Consider the following 17,422-nt stretch of genomic DNA (forward strand, 5'->3'; position numbering starts at 1 on the left):
GTTTTTGTGTATGGTGTGAGGTACAGATCTTGTTTCATTTTTCTGCAAATGGATCTCCAGTTTTGCCAGCACTTTGTCAACAACCTTGGGCTTAGCAGCCAGCAGCTGTCTGAGTGAAGAAAAGCCTCTAGCTCCAGTGGGCAGGGAGCAGGAGGCAGAGCTGAAGCCCAAGGCTGAGGGGCTTTCACCCAGCCCCTAGAGTCTAGCACTTTGAACTCAGACTTAAAGCCTCCAAATTGTAAGAATAAACTCCTGTTTGTTAAAGCCATCCCATTTGTGGTATATTCTTTTCAGCAGCACTAGGGAACCAGAACAATTATGTTGCTTTCCTGAATGAATCATCTCTTGAGTGCTTGCTGCTACAGAGCACTGGTCTGTACTGGAGACATTGGAAGAACTCAGCTAACAGTTTAGTATGTTTTGAAGTGACTTGTGAGATCAAATCATTCACCCTTTACTTTTTATTATAATAGAATGACTCACCCAAGATCACACAGCCAGATAGTGGCAGAGCTCAGGCGGAAAACAGGATTTCCTTATTCTATTGTTATTGTTAGTTGCCGTGGAGTTGGCTCTGACTCACAGTGACCTTATGTGTAAGAGAAAAAAACATTTCCCAAATCTGCATCATTCTCATGATCATCAGTATGTCTCAGTCCATTGCTGCAGCTAATGTGTCAGTCCATCTCATTGAGGGGTTCTCTTGTTTTCCCTGACCTTCCACTTTACCAAACCTAAAGTTCTTTTCTTGAGTGTGGTCTTTCCTGATGATGTGTCATAGTAAGTGGATCCACAGCCGTCTGTACATTTGTCCTGCTCTGGTGATATGTGTGTTGCTATGATGTTGTAAAGGAGCTCTGGTGATGAGGCCAACTGCTTTAATAAAGGCTTGAAAACCTATGAGGCAGTTCTACTCTGTCCTATAGAGTCACTAAGAGTCAGAATTGATTTGATAGCAGTGGGTTTTGTTTGTTTGTTTGTTTGTTTGTTTTTTCCCATGACGATGGACGCTATGCCATTGGTGTTTCAAATACTAGCAGCATCACCCATGGTGGACAAGCTTCAGCAGAGCTTCCAGACTAAAACAGACTAGTAAGAAAGATCTGGCAATCTATTTGTGAAAATCAGGCACTGTAAACCCTGTGGATCATGACAGAATATTCTCTGATATGGTGCTGGAAATATGAGCCTCTCATGTTGGAAGGCACTCAAAATAGGAGTAGGGAAGAGCTGCCTCCTCAAAGTAGAGTCAACCTTAATGACATCAATGAAGTAGAGCCTTTGGAACCTTCATTTACTGCTGTGACATGACAAAATGAAAAGTAACAGCTACAAATATTCCTTACTCTCATATGATAGAATCAGATTTGCTTAGGATCCAGATTAGAGCTGAAGTATAAAGGAAGTAACTAGAAATTCCAAAGCCACAACATCAAACTGCAGAAGTTATTAAAGTGGAGGAGTAGAATATGTAGGTGCTGAAAAGTTATAAAATAAAAAGTGTTGATTAGAGATGGGTAGATTAAGAAAGGCATCCTACTAAGGATGCACTTTGATTCAGTTTTGAAAGATATGATGCCTTCTCTACAATAAGTTGGTATCAAACGTGAAGGAGGAACTCAGATCTCAAATTTCAGCTGTAATGAAAGTCATTTACTTATGCAAACAAAATACAGGCTTTTCCAGCAGCCCTGCAAATGTAAGCAGGTTAGTAAATGTGAGGAGTCCTTGGGTGGTGCAAATGGTTAGTGTGCTGAGCTGCTAACTGAAAAGTTGGAGGTTCAAGTCCACCCAGAGTGCCTCAGAAGAAAGTCATGGTGATCACGTTCCGAGAATTCAGCCATCAGCAATCCCATGGCACAGTTCTACTCTGACATGCATGGGATTGCCATGAATTAGAGGCAACTGGTTTGGTTAGTTATGGGCTGTTTGGCCAAGAGTTTTCATGGCTCTTGGCCACTGTCATTTGATAACATTTTGCCTGACACAAAAGCAAGAAGCCAAATTTATGATTTTTTTTTTTTTTTTTTGGTATTCAGACCACTTGTTTATTTACCTTTGAGCATAGACCATTAGCAATAAGAAATAAACGGAATTATGGAGTTTTATAATAATATTAGACTTCTTTAGTTTTAAACAATAAGATAAAACTTCCTTATGCTTTAATGTAGAAGCAGCTCTGAACAAGAAATTCCTCTAATTTAAACACATGTTAACTGTAAATGTGCCACTTTCCTGGCTCAAACTTGGTCTGTTCTTGCTTAGGCCATTGCTAGAGGCTCCTACTGTTTCTCATTATCTTGAGACATCTTTTTTCCCCCACACACTCCAGTCTTTCCTTCACCCTCCTGCCAGAGATACGTTCGTAAAACACAGATTTATTCCATTTTTTCCCCATTTTTTTTTTTTATGGCAAACAGCCAGTGGTATGCTAGTAACTGTTGAACAACCTACTCTCTGGAGCGGGGTGGGTGGAGGTGGGGTGGCATGGGAAATATCCCTGATTTGCAGCACTTGCCATTTTCATGGTGTAAATACTCCCACTGTGGCCTATTTTAGGCTATCAATGTGGCTTCACTGAACAAAGACTGGGGAAGAGATGTGTGTAATCGGCAATAAGGAGCTGCTACCAGCCAACTCCAATACACCCTTGCAAACCTTGATACCTTGTTAGGATTAATTGCCTTCCAAAAACTGATTACAGGGAAAATGTCTGTAAACTCCAGTACTTGGCACATGATAAACCAAACCCACTGCCATCGAGTCCATTCCAACTTGTAGCAACCCTACAGGACAGAGTAGTACTGCCCCTGTATGGTTTCCAAGGCTGTAAGTCTTTACTGAAGCAGACTGCCTCATCTTGCTCCCATGGAGTGGCTGGTGGGTTTGAACCACCCGCCTTTGGGTTAGCAGCTGAGTACCTTAACCACTGTACCACCAGAGTTCCTGGAACATAACAAGGAACCAGTAAATGGAAACCAGCTTGATGGTCGCTCAAGCCAGCCTCTCTGCCTGGTGGGCACACCTGCTCAGTCTCCTTGTGCTGCTATTCCACTGCAGGGCCATCTCTTTACCATTTAAATGCCCAGCATCTCAAGTGGTTCTCCCATCTCTTACTGTTTCACTCTATTCAGCATGGATGTGATATGCTGGTGCTTGTTCTTACACTCTCCATCCTCCTGCAAAAAGTGTTTTTGCCACTGGCCTGCATTTTAATTTCAACTTTTTTTTTTTTTTAATTGCTGACTGAGGATAGTACATCCTGTGCTTCTCAACACTCTGTTTTTATTTATTCAGCAAGCATGCATTCTCTGTGTACCCAAAATAACAGTGACAGATGCCATTTATGGAGCCTACCCACAGTGGGCACGGTGCCTGCATTATCTCACTTGGTACTCAATAAGGTAAAGAGGCATTTGTCTTCTCATTATACAGATGAGAAATTTGAGGCTCAGAGCAAGTGAGTCCCTTGCTCAGAATCTCACAGCAGCTAAGTGGCAGAAACTGGAACTCAAATCCCACACTGTGGGACTGAGCCGGAGCCAAGCATGCTGAGAGGCAGGAGACAGGCTTCAAGAAGGGCAAAGAGCCCAGTTTTAGGTTGCAGGTTCCTAGGACAGAGAACTTGAATGACTCTCTGTTCAGCATGGTATCCTTTGGATACCCTAAGCTACTTTTTTTCTAATGCAGATATGCTAAAAAAGAGTTTATAGAAAAATGTAGATCACTACAAATCTTGGAGGAGATGGTATTGAGTCTGTTCATAATTGCAATCTGTGGCCCCAGAATACCTTGTTGATTGAGAAATGGCAACTGTCCTAGCAATCCTGGTGTTGGTATGTGCTTTGCTGTGTGATCTTGGGCAAGTCATTCTACCTCTATATACAGAAGCCTAGCATGAGGACATTGTGCTGCTTTCCAGCCATCTGTGCACTGTGATCACCAAGCCTTCTGGGCTGAGATAATGAAGAATGCCCAATGCAGGGCAGTGAGCACTCAACCCAGCCACAGAGGCCTCTGCAGCTCAGGGTATCTGCCACCCATGCTCAGGACCAGCCCCATAAATGGCAAGGCCCAGCAAAATGAAAATGCAGGGCCCATGTTTAAAATGGTTACGAGTTTCAAGAGGGCAACAGTGAAACATAAAACTAAGGCTTGGGAGTCATTGTGTGAAGCCCTTTGCAACTGCATAGGTTGGAAACCCTGCTCAGGGACATTGCTGGTGAATGCAAGCCTGGTCAAACACCACTCCAGCTTTTGGGGGACTCTCTCTGATGCAAAGTATTTGCTCAGCCTGAATATTTGAGTATTTGTTATTTATTTTATATAAGGGACCAGATTGCTTGGCAGGCAGGTATCCAAGTCAGTACCATGAAACCAGAGAGACGCTGACTGCCCTTCCAGCACCCTGCAGCTGCAGGGCGGCACCTCCTCACATTTTTATGGAGAGATGCTGGTTTGTGCTTTGTGTTTAGGTCCTCATAGAAAATAATCACCCCCATCACGTGAATCGCCTACAGAGCTTCAGCCCTGGAAACTTCCTGTGAGAGAGCAGGCCTGACAACTATCCTTTTGTGGTGTATTCATGCCCACAGTGCTCCACTGAGATCTAAGGTGGAACAGAAAGGGCCCAGCAGAGAGAGTGGAGAGGAGGCCAGCCACTAGAGGACTTTTTAGAAAATGAGGCTAGCACTTGAAAACATATCAGTGAAATACAGGGCAGGAGATGCTTTTCTGTTGAAGTGTAATCTTTTATCTCAGGGTTTCTTCCTTCCCAGCTGTAGCCAAACAGCCTCAGTGCAGAACCCAAAGGACAAATCTTTTTAACATTTAAACATAACAGTGGGGCTCCTTATGGCTGCAAGAGTTTCTAAGGAGTCACACCCACCATGTTAAGACTCAGGAAGGGAAAAAACGTTTTCTGTCTTTTGATGCAGAACCACATAATTTTGAGAGTTTTCACTACTGGAATTCCTGAGCCTTCACTGAACCACTCGCTGACAAGTCTCTCCTACTTGGAATGCGTCTATATCTAGTGGGCTGGCTCTATCCCTACCCTGCGACTGCTCCTCATTCGTTCACTAAGAAGTATTTATTGAGTGTTTGCTGTGTGTTATGGAATACCCCTGAGTGGTGTGAATGGTTAACATGCCTGACTGCTAACCATAAGGTTAATGGTTCATGTCCACCAAGAGGCTTTTTGGAAAAAAGGTCTGATGATCTGCTTTTGAATAGTCAGCCAATGAAAACCTTATGGAACAGCTCTATTCTGATACATGTGGAGTCACCGTAAGTTGGAGTTGACTTGACGGCACCCTGCTACGTCAGACTGAGTTCTGGGTGCTGGAGTCATAGCCATGAATGAGACCAAGTCTCCACATCCCCAGGCTTATGTGCACCAGTGATGGTGGGCGAAGATAATCAAGAAACAGACAAATGCAGCAAGAAGATTATTTCAGAGTGCTGAGTGTTGGTGTAGGAGCTCTGGTAGCATAGTACCTAAGGCACTTGACTGCTAACCAGAAGGCAGGCAGTTCAAACCCACCAGCCACTCCTTGGAAGGAAGGTTGGGCAATCCTACTTCTATAGTGATACTGCCTTGGAAACCCAAGGAGGGGTCACTATGAGTCGGGGCTGACTCAACAACAAATAACAACAACAAAGTGTTAATGTAGTGCCTAAGACATTTGACTGCTAACCAGAAGGCTGGCGATTCAAACCCACCAGCCACTCCTCAGAAGGAAGATTGGGCAATCTACATCTGTAGAGATACTGCCTCGGAAACCCAAGGGGGGTTCGCTGTAAGTCAGATCCACCTCGACGGCAGTGAGTTTGGTGTTAAGGGAAAAAAAAAAAAAAAAACCTGAATGATGGTGTAGAGTGGCCTGGTGGGGAAAGGAGTGCTGACCCTGGCTGGAAGGGTCAGGACCAGGGTGACCATGCTGAGGAAGTGACATTGGAGTAGAGCCAGGTAGTATGCAGGGAGAGTGACCCAGATGGGGAGGATCATAGGTTCCACGCCTTAGAGACATATGAGCCTTGCAAGTTCAAGGAGATGAAGAAAGGGTGGTGTGGCCAGAGTGTAGTAATTGGAGGCAAAGGAGAAGAGTTGTAAGAGATGAAATGGGCAAGGCAGGGAGGGGTTAGAGTGCCAACAGGGCTTTTGTAGGCTAGAGCTTTCCTCACGGATTTTATCTTTATTGCACTAGGAAGCCACTACACCATGCCAGTTTAACCTCACAGAATTTTGCAGAGATGTAGATTTAAGTTGTAGGTTTAAGTCCCGGTATGGTGCAGACAGTTAATTGCTCAGCTACTAACTGAAAAGTTGGTGCTTTGAATCCATCCAGAGGCACCTCGGAGGAAAGGGCTGGCGATTTAATTCTGAAAATCAGCCGTTGAAAACCTTGTGGAGCAAATTGTACTCTAACACACTTGGAGTTGCCATGAGTTGGAGTTGACTCAATGGCAGCTCCCCCTGCAAGGTTTTAAACAGGACCACAGAGTGATGTGCTGCGCACTGGAGAGTGCTCACGCCTACTGGGCAACTCAGTGACGGCAGCACGCCAGTTCGTTATTCAGCACAGCTATGGGTGGGAGAGCCTGTCATATGTGAACTCCATCTTCCCCTGAAATTATATGCTGTGGGCACAACAAAATCTGTTTCCACAAAGTGCTAAATTTCAATGAGCTCTTCAGATACGGCTTTTCATGGCCTGCCAACTTTAATACATGCTATTATTAATAACTGTTTATATAGTTTACTCCCCAGCTCACAAATCAGTATGTCCCTGTTACAGGCTTTCCAGATGAAGCCTGCCCTTCGACCTTGTGAGGTGCTCTATCCACTCAAACCAGGGTTCAGGGCTGGCCACTTGGAGCTCTCACTTGTCTTGCTTTCCAAGCTCTGCTGATTGTTTTTCCTGTTTAAAGCTTTTTTTTTTTTTTTTAAAAAAAAAAAAAAAATGCCTTATAGATCTCAGCCAAATATTTGAAGTTTGGATATTGGCACTTCTCTTTAACTCCATTTTTATCCAGAAGCCTAGAGGACTTGCCTGAGTCCTGGCTAGCAGAAGAGGTATTAAGCTATTAGCTGCAACAGAAATGATGCACCTGGTATAACAGGTATGGAACAGAAACAATTCAAAAGAAAAAAAGGCCCAGTGGAGCTTTTCCCAGGATTTCTTGCCCTGCGAAATCTTTCCAGTTGATACTAATGAAATTATCTTGCCATTAGGGAGATTTTGTAAAACAGCCCTTTTGTTCTGAAGTGAAATTTGAGAACATCTGCTGGGAACAACTTTAACCCACAGAACCTTCCTTGATATTTATTTTCCTTGGGTAGTCCTGATACTTACTAACAGTAGTAAGTTTCATCTACTTGTACGTTGTACTGAAAATAAGATAGTTTAATAGGTTACAGAGTAAAGGAATTTTTATGATTCATCAGCACTTCTTCCAACCATTTGTCAAGTGTGTCATTTAGCCTGTGATAAAGTTCAGGTTCCTGAGTGGTCCAAATGGTTTATGCTTGACTCCTAACCTAATCGTTGATAGTTTGAACCCACCATCAGCAGCACGGCAGACAGGCCTGGCAGTATGCTTCTGTAAGATCACACCCAAAAAGTCTTCATGGAGCAGTTCTACTTTGACATACATGGGGGTCGCCGTGAGTCAAAATTGACTGGGCAGCAGGTTTGGGTGTTTTTTTGTTTTATGGATAAAGTGAATCTTCTAACGTGGAATAATAGTGACATGATAAATATTCAGATGTTAGAGCTACAAGGAACCTTATCAAAACCAAGCTCACTGCCATCAAGTCGATTCCAACTCACAGCGACTCCACTGGATTTCCAAGGCTGTAAATCTTTCTGGAAGCTGACCCCCTTATCTTTTTTGCAGAGTGGCTGGTGGATTTGAACCATCAACGTTTTGGCTAGCAGCCAAATGCCTTAACCACTGCAACATCAAAGCTCCTTACAAGAGACCTTTGTTGTTGTTGTTATGTGCCGTCAAGTCAGCCCTGACTCATAGCGACCCCTCCTTGGGTTTCCGAGGCAGTATCACTACAGAAGTAGGATTGCCCAACCTTCCTTCCGAGGAGTGGCTGGTGGGTTTGAACCGCCAGCTTTCTGGTTAGCAGTCAAGTGCCTTAGCCACTATGCTACCAGAGCTCCCACAAGAGACCTTAGGGGTGCTCAATAACTCAATCCCTACATATTACATGAAAGGAGATAGAGACTCAAAGAAGTGTTTGGACTTGCCTGAGGTGAAAAACCAGCCAGTGGTCAAGTTGGGACAAGACTCTGGGCTCCTCTCACCACATATAGTGTTTCTAATCAGCAGCAAGCAGAGCCAGATGTCCCAAACAAATGCAGAAACCCCAGCAAAAGGGAATTTCCTGCTGCAACTCCCCCATCTCCCCCCACCCCAAGGTAGGGGACATTCATCTAAGCACCTATGTTAACTATCAGAATGAATCATGAAAAATAACTACTATGATCTCTATGATACTATCTACTATGATTGAAAGTATCACATAGAAAAGCTAAGATACATAAGTGAAAGTTACATAAAGTATCAAACTTTTTTAAAATCTTAAAGCCATTCCTAGAATTACCCCAGCCAATAAATCTATAAATTAGGAAAAAAAAAAAAAAAAAGTTTTGCTGCTTCAGCAAATAATATTTGAAGTTTACTTGCAAGTAAGAATCCAGGCCAGGTCTCTTTGTAAAGATGGCTACCTCTTGGATGGCCTCCCTTAGGCAGTCTTCATCTGGCACCACTATGTGTACTTTTTGGAGCCATTCAGTTCTTAAATGGTGTGAAGGTGAGTGGACAGAGTTCTTTTTTCAGAACCTAGGCTTTGAGTGCCCTTTCCCTCAGCAAGCAGGAGTTAGCAGAGTCATAGAGCCAGTAACCCACTGAAGGCTTTCTGATACTACTTTTTATTCCTCACGGGAGCCCTGTTGACTGTGCCAGGGTAGCTGAATTCCAAGTTGTTCTCTATCCCTTTTCTCAACTTCCTGAGCCCTTAGCTGGCTCCCTGCCTGGCCCTGTGTGAGGGGCTGAGGCCTTGAATTCTCTCTGGCACTGGTGCTAGGCCAGACACGTAGGTGGCTTTTCCACGGTGCTGCTCAAAAAACTTACCCTCCCAGTTTGTTTGTGATTGTGTGTATGTGTGTGTGTGTTTTCATGCCTACACCCTAGGAACATTCCAACCCGAGGTGCCAAAACTCACAAGGCTCCATTTTCTCAGCAGTGAGTTTACTGTATTCCTCACTGTCTGAAAGGACTCAAAACCACACGATCTTCTGTTTATCAGCGATGGGACTGCTCCACATTTAACACTGTTCCCATGAGTTTGTGAATACTTTTTATTAAATTTTATTTCCATCATATCTTTCCCCCTCAGATGACAGTGCATTTCTTGCAGGTCATAAAGAAGGAAACGGGATTTTGGAGAGACTTTGGATTTGGGATGACTTGTCAGTATCGATCAGACTTCATCAATATAGGTAAGAAAAATCTGTTTGAGAAAATTACATCTCTACTGCCACCCAGAGGCCACTGGTCAATGGATGAGCTGTGAGGAGTCGGGTCAGGATTCACAGGTTTGGTGGCAAAGGCAGTGCCATCTCACCCACACCCCACCTAAAATGTGGTTCCTCATGTCAGGGATTTAGGGGCTGGAGCAAAAGGAAGGTTTTTGTTTGTTTGTTTTTGGTGGGGGGGGGGGAGGGAGTGGCACTTTAATAGCCCATAGGCGAGGTGGCAAAAAATGCATTGTTGTTTGCAACTTTAGTTTTGTGAATTTCAGCGCTGTCACGGCAGGAGGCCTCCCCCCGGCGAGCGCTGCAGCCCCGAGGTGCTCTTTTTTTTTTTTTTTTTTTTTTGTTTGTTTTTGGGGGGGGGGGGGGAGGGAGTGGCACTTTAATAGCCCATTATCTTTGTCAGAACCCCTCAAACCAAAAACCAAACTCACTGTCATCAATTCAATCCCAGCTCATAAGGACCCCCATCGGGTTTCCAAGGCTGTAAATCTTTATAGAAGCAGACTGCCTCATCTTTCTATTGCAGAGCAGCTGGTGGGTTTGAACCACAAATCTTTTGGTTAGCAACCAAGTGCCTTCACCTCTATACCACCAGAGCTCCTTAGTACCTCTCAGCCACACCAAATAATACACACAATCTGAGGTAAAAGAAGAGCTTTTTGCATCAAGGCAATTCATACCAACTCCTCCGGTGCCTTCTGTCAACCAGGTTCTCAATCCTAAGCTTTCTTAAGTTGGAAATCCTGAGCCTCCATTGTAGGGAGATCCATTAAAAAATTTAAAAAAAAAAAAAAAAAGCAGGGTGGGGCATGAATATTGAAAAGTTTTGAAAAACACATACCAGAGAAGATAACAAATGTCCACACAGGTTGCCAGAGCAGAGAGAGGAGAGGGCTCTAGGTTGTTGATGAAGAGACCAAGGTAAGGCTCTCAGAAACACAGGGCCTCACAGCAAGGGAGGGACAGAGCCAGGATTAGAACAGAGGTCTCCTGTCCCTCCTTAATGCCACACCATCTTCTCGTGGTATTTACCTGTCTGTATTCCTCTGAAGGAAATACAATAGTGGATTGTAAATGATCAATACATGAATAAAAAGGCCCCAACCCTCAATCTCAGGCTCATGAGCTGAAATATACAGGGTGGACCCAGAGGATGAAGTCAGGGAGGCCCTGGTATGGGGAGGCTCCTCTTTGCAGCACAGAGATGCCCATCCTCACTGCCCCCTGTGGACTTCCGGTGAGTGGGCTACTTTCGTTCTCTCCCAGTCTACTCTCCTTCAGGCCCAAGGGCTAAAGTTTTCCTTTTAAAATTGGTGAGTCAGAGCAGCCCCAGGTTTCTTTTGTTCAGAGGAGGTGAACAACAGGGTATCATGGAACCCTCAAAGAAATTAGTGGGTTAAAAGGGGGAAAAAGAAAAAACACACATTTGAAAATTAAATCCTATAGGATATAGCAGTGCACAACCCAGTATACCAGTCTCTGAGTAGTGAGCGTACTGCAAATACCCAGCAATCTACTACAGATGTTTTGGATTTCTCTAAGAGAACTATCCCTAAGTGGTTGTGGCCAAATCAAATTTCCAAAAATGACATACGTTTCAATTTTCTAAAGATTTCCCTAGAGAGAAACCCTATACTGCTTTGGTTTTTTGTACAGGTAAAGATTGTTTGGTAATGATGCATATGTTTATTGAATTTATGTACATTGGAGTCTCCTAATGATGGGTCATAAGAAGTATAATTGAAAAAAGTAGGAATGGCAGGCTGGGAGGATGCTCTTCCTTAGCTAGCTGTTGGCATGACCTCAGAATCTTTTGGTCACTTTTGGATCACAATCATTCTCTTGCAATCTTCTATGTATTTTCAGGTTTACTTGTGTAACTCCTATTTAATAACAATTATTAGTAATAATAAATCAGCTACAGTTAACCAAGCACTGCCTCTTATCTAACTCATTTGGTTATGACACCTACTGCACTTAAAGGGAAAAAAAAAAAAAAAACTCAAGAGAGGTTAAATGACAGCTTCTAAGAGAACCTGAACTCAAATAATGACCTCCTAACTTAAAATTAGAGACTGCTTTGTGGCACAGTGGTTAAGCACTTGGCTGCTAACTGGAATATCGGTGGTTCAAACCCCCTAGCAGCTCTGTGAGGTAAAGATGTAGCAGTCTGCTTCTGTAAAGATTTCAGCCTTAGCAAGATTTTCAGCCTTAGATTTCAGCCTTAGAAACCCTGTGGGGCAGTTCTTCTATGCAGTACTAGTGGGTGAGTTCTGCCTGTCAACCCTTAGATTAGCAGTCAAGCACAAACTGTTCATGTGACCTAGGGACCTTTATCAATACTCTAAAATAACTGATTTTGCCAGCCTATGGTGGACACACAGCTTTCCAGGACCATTATGTCCATGTAGTTCAAATAGTTAAGTGCTGGACTACTAACCAGAAGGTTGGTAGTTCACACCCATAGAAGCTCCTTGGAAGAGAGTCCTGACGCTCTGCTTATGAAAGGTCACACACAGCCTTGAAAACACCATGGAGAGCGGTTCTTCAACACGAGAATCACCATGAGTTGGAGTTGACTCTATGGCAACTTTTTGTTATAATTTATGAAAGGATGAGTGCTTTTGTAGGAAGTAATTATTTGCATGCTGGCATCCTATTTCACTCTTTAATACTGCTAGCCCCTGGTTTATTCTCTGTTTGCAGTGAGGAGAGGAAAGCACATTCAAACAGAAAAAAAAAAGAATTTTCATTGGAATCCTCAAATTGAAAAGTTGGGATGCTGCCATGGCTCTTAATCTGAGTCTAGGGCTATTCATTAGCATTGCTGATAACTCTTCAAGTAGGGAAAATGCTTGGAATTCTGTTTCTAGTCTTTCTTTTTTAAAATATGTTTTATTGAAATATGATTAATGGAAATGAAATACACAAAACTAAAGTGACATGGGTCAATTTTTTTTTTTTTTTGCAGTGTTCCCTCCCCTACACTCCCCTTCCACCCCGGTAACAAACAAACAAAGTTTCCTTCCGTATATAAATCTTTCCTTGCGTGTTTACAATAATGGACTAATACTATATTTGTCCTTCCTTGATTGACTTATTTTACTCAGCATAATGTCCTCCAAGTTCATCCATGTTATGCTGTGTTTTGCAAATTCTATGTTATTATTTAATGTTGCATAGTATTCCATTGTGTGTGTACCATAGTGTGGTTATCCATTCTTCTGTTGATGGGCACACAGATTGTTTCCATCTTTTTGCTATTGTAAATAGTGCTGCAATGAACACGGGTGTGCATATATCTGTTCTTGTCCTGGCTCTCATTTCTTTAGGATATACACCTAGTAATGAGATTTCTGGGTCAAATGGTATTTCTAATTCCAGCTTTTTAAGGAATCACCATACTGTTTTCCACAGTGGTTGTATTATTTTACAGTCCCACCAGCAGTGCAGGAGAGTCCCGATCTCTCCACATCCTCTCCAGCATCTGTTATTTTCTGTCTTGTTGAACTTTGCCATTAGTGCTGGGGTGAGATAGTATTTCATTTTGATTTACATCTCTCTGATGGCTAATGATCATGAGCATTTCTTCATGTATTTGCTGAAGTGTCTATTCACGTCTTCTGCCCATTTTTTAATTGGACAGTTAATATTTTGGTTGTTGAGGTGCTGGAGTTTTCTATAAATTTTAAAGATAAATCCCTTGTCAGATATGTAATTATCAAGTATGAATTCATTGCTGGCATTTTTTTATGTGCTTTTTCATGGTGTTGCTGATTTCTTTGTTCCCTATAATTTTCTGTGCTGAGCTCGTTTTATTTATGAATCATGTTATCACTTCCTTCATTGCTGTTGTTTTAGTATTTGCTAAATATTTGTGCTGGTCCTCTTTTTTATTTTGATGTGAAGGTTTATCATTTTTCTTTGAAGTTTCCCTGTGATTTATAATTTTCTTCCCAAGTTCAGAAGAGTCTGTTCTATCTTGCAGTTGTCTTGACTAACCTACTATTTAGAAATTCTGTAACTACACAATTTTTTCCCCCTTTTTGGTTCCCCATTTACAATCTTACAGGGTTATTTACTTTGGATACTTCCATTACTGGGTTGGTTTCTGGGTTCTGTCTTCATGTATGTCAATGGTCACTTGTTTGCTGTTGTTGGTTCTCTGTCCAAAGGACTCCCTATAGCATATTTTGTAAGGTTGGCCTGGTTTTAACAAATTCCCTTAATTTCTGCTTATCTGGAAATGTCCTAATTTTACCATTATATTTGAGGGACAGTTTTGTTGAGTATATAATTCTTGATTGGAAATGTTTCTCTTTCAAGGTTTTATATATACCATCCCATTGCCTTCTCGTTTGTATGGTTTCTACTGAGAAATCAGCGCTTACTCTTAATGGTTGTCTTTTGTAGGTAACTTTTTGTTTTTCCCGTGCTGCTTTTAGGATTCTTTGTTTTTGGTTTTGGTGAGTTTGATGATGGTGATTTGATGATGTCTTGGTAATTTTCTTTTGGGGCCTATCCTGTTTGGGGTTCATCGAACTTCTTGAATGCATACATTCTCATCTTTCATCATACCAGGAAAATTCTCTTCCAACAAGTCTTCGATAATTTTCTCAATGGTTTTGTTTTTCTCTTCCTGTTCTGGAATTCTGATTTCACATAGGTTATTCCTTTTGATGGTATCCCACATGAACCTTAGGCTTTCTTAATTTTGTTTTGATCTTTTTTCTGATTGATCCCTTTCCAAAGAAGTATTGAGGTATTTATCTTCAATCTCACTAATTCTGTCTTCCATTGATTCAATTCTACTCCTTTGCCTGGTCAATGTGTTATCTATTTCTGAAAATTCAGTATTAATCTCCAGGATTTCTATCTGTAGATTTTGTATCATTTCTAATTTTTCATTTATTTTGTCATTTTGTTCTTGTATTCTTCTAGGGTTTTGTCTGTGTTTTCCTTAATTTTGTCAGCATTTTTCTTGATCTGTCTCTCAATCCATTGAAGGTACCCTAAATATAATTCTTTTGAATTCCTTATCAGGGAGTTCCAATGCTGCTTCTTCCTCAGGGATATGTTTTGGGTCTTTATCCTGGTCCCTTGTTTCTCTTGCTTCTTTGTGTGGACTGTGATGCTGTTGTCTCCAAGGCATTGTGATTTTTTTTTTGTTGTTTATATTTAATTGGTGAGTATATGTTCAAGTGACTTACCCACGATTTTCATTTGCTTTGTTTTGTTTGTATATTATCTACATAAGCAGGGTACTGTGCTGTGCTCCTCTATTCTCTAGTTGGCAGCACTTATACACTCACCACCTGTCTCCTTTTCCATTGTCAGCCTCCCATGTGTCCCTGCTGTCCTTGGCAAATGGAGCCTATTCTTAGGTCCCTAGAACCTGAATGAGAATGCTTTCACTTTAAAATCCAGTATGGTCACTGCTTGTAAACATTCAAAATGGCTGTGCCCTCAGTCTCTTTAAATATTCAAAATGGCTGCTGCTTGTAAACCATCAAAATGGCTGCACCCTCCAGACAGCAGAAAGTCCACAGCTCAGGTTGTCTCCCTCCTTGCTGTTTCTCTTCCTAGTCATAGGCCACCATGGCAGTTATCCCAGCAGCCCTTGGTGACCAGGGCTGATCTTTAGGTCAATTATCAGGTCCCAATACCACTTGGAAATATTCAGCCTGTTGGTTCCATCAGAGGCTTACAGTCCGCAGCTCCGATCGTCTCCATACTCACTGTTTTCATTCAGGTTTTTCCACTAGTTGGTGCCTGATCCACTTCTGTATACTTCCTTTCAAAGCTCAGAGCTCCAGGATTATCTTCTGTATCTCTGTTAATTGGTTTCTTTTTTCTTTGTTGAAGAAGGTCTGTGTAGCTTATCAACCTATTCCACCATCTTACCGGAAGTCCTGTTTATAGTCTTTTTATCTCAAGGACTTGCTGCTGTCTGTCATGAGGCTTATCTATGTTTCGGGATTTTCAAGGCCACTAATCAGGAAAGATACTCTTGTAACTTGGCCGGACTTGGGAATCACCCAAACAAACAAACAATAATTGAGTTGATTCTGACTTATAACAACCCCCACAGGGTTTCTAAGGCTGTAAATCTTTACAAAAGCCAACTGTCTCATCCTTCTGTGCAGTAACTGGTGGGTTCTAACCAGTGATCTTTTGATTAGCAGCCAAATGTCTTAACCAGTACACCACCAGAGCTCTTTAAGCAGAGCAAGCTGGGGAGCACACAGTATCTCCTAAATGCCTCTTAATGCAAAATTCTGTGCATGTGCAAATAAAAAAAAATCATTTGCCATCAAGGTGATTCCAACTCCTGATGACCCTATGTGTGTCAGAGTAGACCATAGGATGCTCAAGGCTGTAATCTTTTGGAAATAGATTGCCTTTGTTCCAAGGTACCTCTGTGTGGGTTTGACCTGCTGTCTTTTCAGTTCATAGTCCAGTACTTAACTGATTGTGCCATCTAGGAACTCCTTGTGTAGCTAAAAAAAAAAAAAAGAACCCTTCTATCGAGTCAATTCCAACTCATTAGCAACCCCCATTGGGTTTCCGAGGAGGTAAATCTTTACAGAAGTAGATTGCCCCATCTTGATTCCACGGCATGGCTGGTGGGTTTGAACCACCAACCTTCTGGTTACCAGTCAGATGCCTTAGGCACTGTGCTCAGGGAAGCAAATATAGATGAGGAAATGCATGGGCTACAGTATTCAACTGTGTGCTTTCTCCCGACAGGTGGGTTTGATTTGGACATCAGAGGCTGGGGTGGAGAGGACGTGCACCTCTATCGCAAGTACCTCCACAGCCACCTCATAGTGGTGCGCACACCCGTGCGGGGACTCTTCCACCTCTGGCATGAGAAGCGCTGTGTAGATGAGCTGACCCCGGAGCAGTACAAGATGTGCATGCAGTCCAAGGCCATGAACGAGGCCTCCCACGGGCAGCTGGGGATGCTGGTCTTCAGGCATGAGATTGAGGCTCACCTTCGCAAGCAGAAACAGAAAACAAGTAGCAAAAAGACATGAACTCCTGAGGATGGATTTGGGGAGACATTTTCTTTTTTCTTTTTTTTTTCCTTTTGCAATTACTGACAGACTGATTGCAACAAGAAAAAGACTTCCTATAAAGGGGGACAAAAGAATTTAACTCATTGGTAAAAGAGAGGAGGAAAGCAACACTTTCTCTTTCTGCCTATTTGGCTGTATGCAGCAGAAATTCAAATCTCCCACTTTGCCTGCAAAAGTAGCTTAAATGCACCTCCTGCAGTGTCTTGACAAAGGCAGAATGATTGTGAGATTAGGAGCCTGGCAGTGGAGGTGTTGAGTATTGTTTGGTGTTTACAGCAAAATGAGATCTATTGTTTTCTACGCTCATTGGAATATTCATGAATTAAGATGAGTTTTGTAGAAAGCTAATTAGAATGAAAGGCAAGCACAGTTTTCCCCATATGAAGGATTCTATTGGTAGTTTCTAGGAATGCGAAAATATCCGAAGGCAGAAAGGAGGCCTTTTGAAATGTGGAGATATGTTCATCACCATCCTTGGGAGTCTATTAAGCAAAACCAAATGGACCAAAAAAAAAAAAAAAAGAAACCATAAATAACTCTGTCATTCCCCCCTCAAGGGAGTTCTGATGGCATAGTGTCTAAGGCACTTGACTGCTAACCAGAAGACTGGTGGTTCAAACGCACCAGCCACTCCTCAGAAGGAAGACTGGGCAATCTGCTTCCATAGTGATACTGCCTCAGAAACCCAAGGAGGGGTCGCTATGAGTCGGATCCGACTTGGCAGTGAGTTTGGTTTTCTTTTTTTCCCCACTCAAGGTTAACCAAAACTAACCTTCTCATTTTTTT

At 42.4% G+C, this 17,422-nt stretch overlaps 1 protein-coding gene across 1 annotated transcript in view; it reads left to right on the forward strand.

Moving 5' to 3' along the window:
* CSGALNACT1 (chondroitin sulfate N-acetylgalactosaminyltransferase 1) overlaps window positions 1-16,594 on the forward strand; it is a 141,241-nt gene extending 124,647 nt beyond the window's left edge. Inside the window, exons 6-7 of the mRNA XM_007935043.2 lie at window positions 9,437-9,518; window positions 16,305-16,594. Coding sequence (XP_007933234.1) covers window positions 9,437-9,518; window positions 16,305-16,594 — 372 coding nt within the window. The remainder of the gene's footprint in view (window positions 1-9,436; window positions 9,519-16,304) is intronic.
* The last annotated feature ends 828 nt before the right edge of the window (window positions 16,595-17,422 follow it).

The sequence above is a fragment of the Orycteropus afer genome, unplaced genomic scaffold (assembly GCF_000298275.1).
Source record: "Orycteropus afer afer isolate SDZICR_OR568_19922 unplaced genomic scaffold, OryAfe1.0 scaffold00024, whole genome shotgun sequence".
Classification (NCBI taxonomy): Eukaryota; Metazoa; Chordata; class Mammalia; order Tubulidentata; family Orycteropodidae; genus Orycteropus; species Orycteropus afer.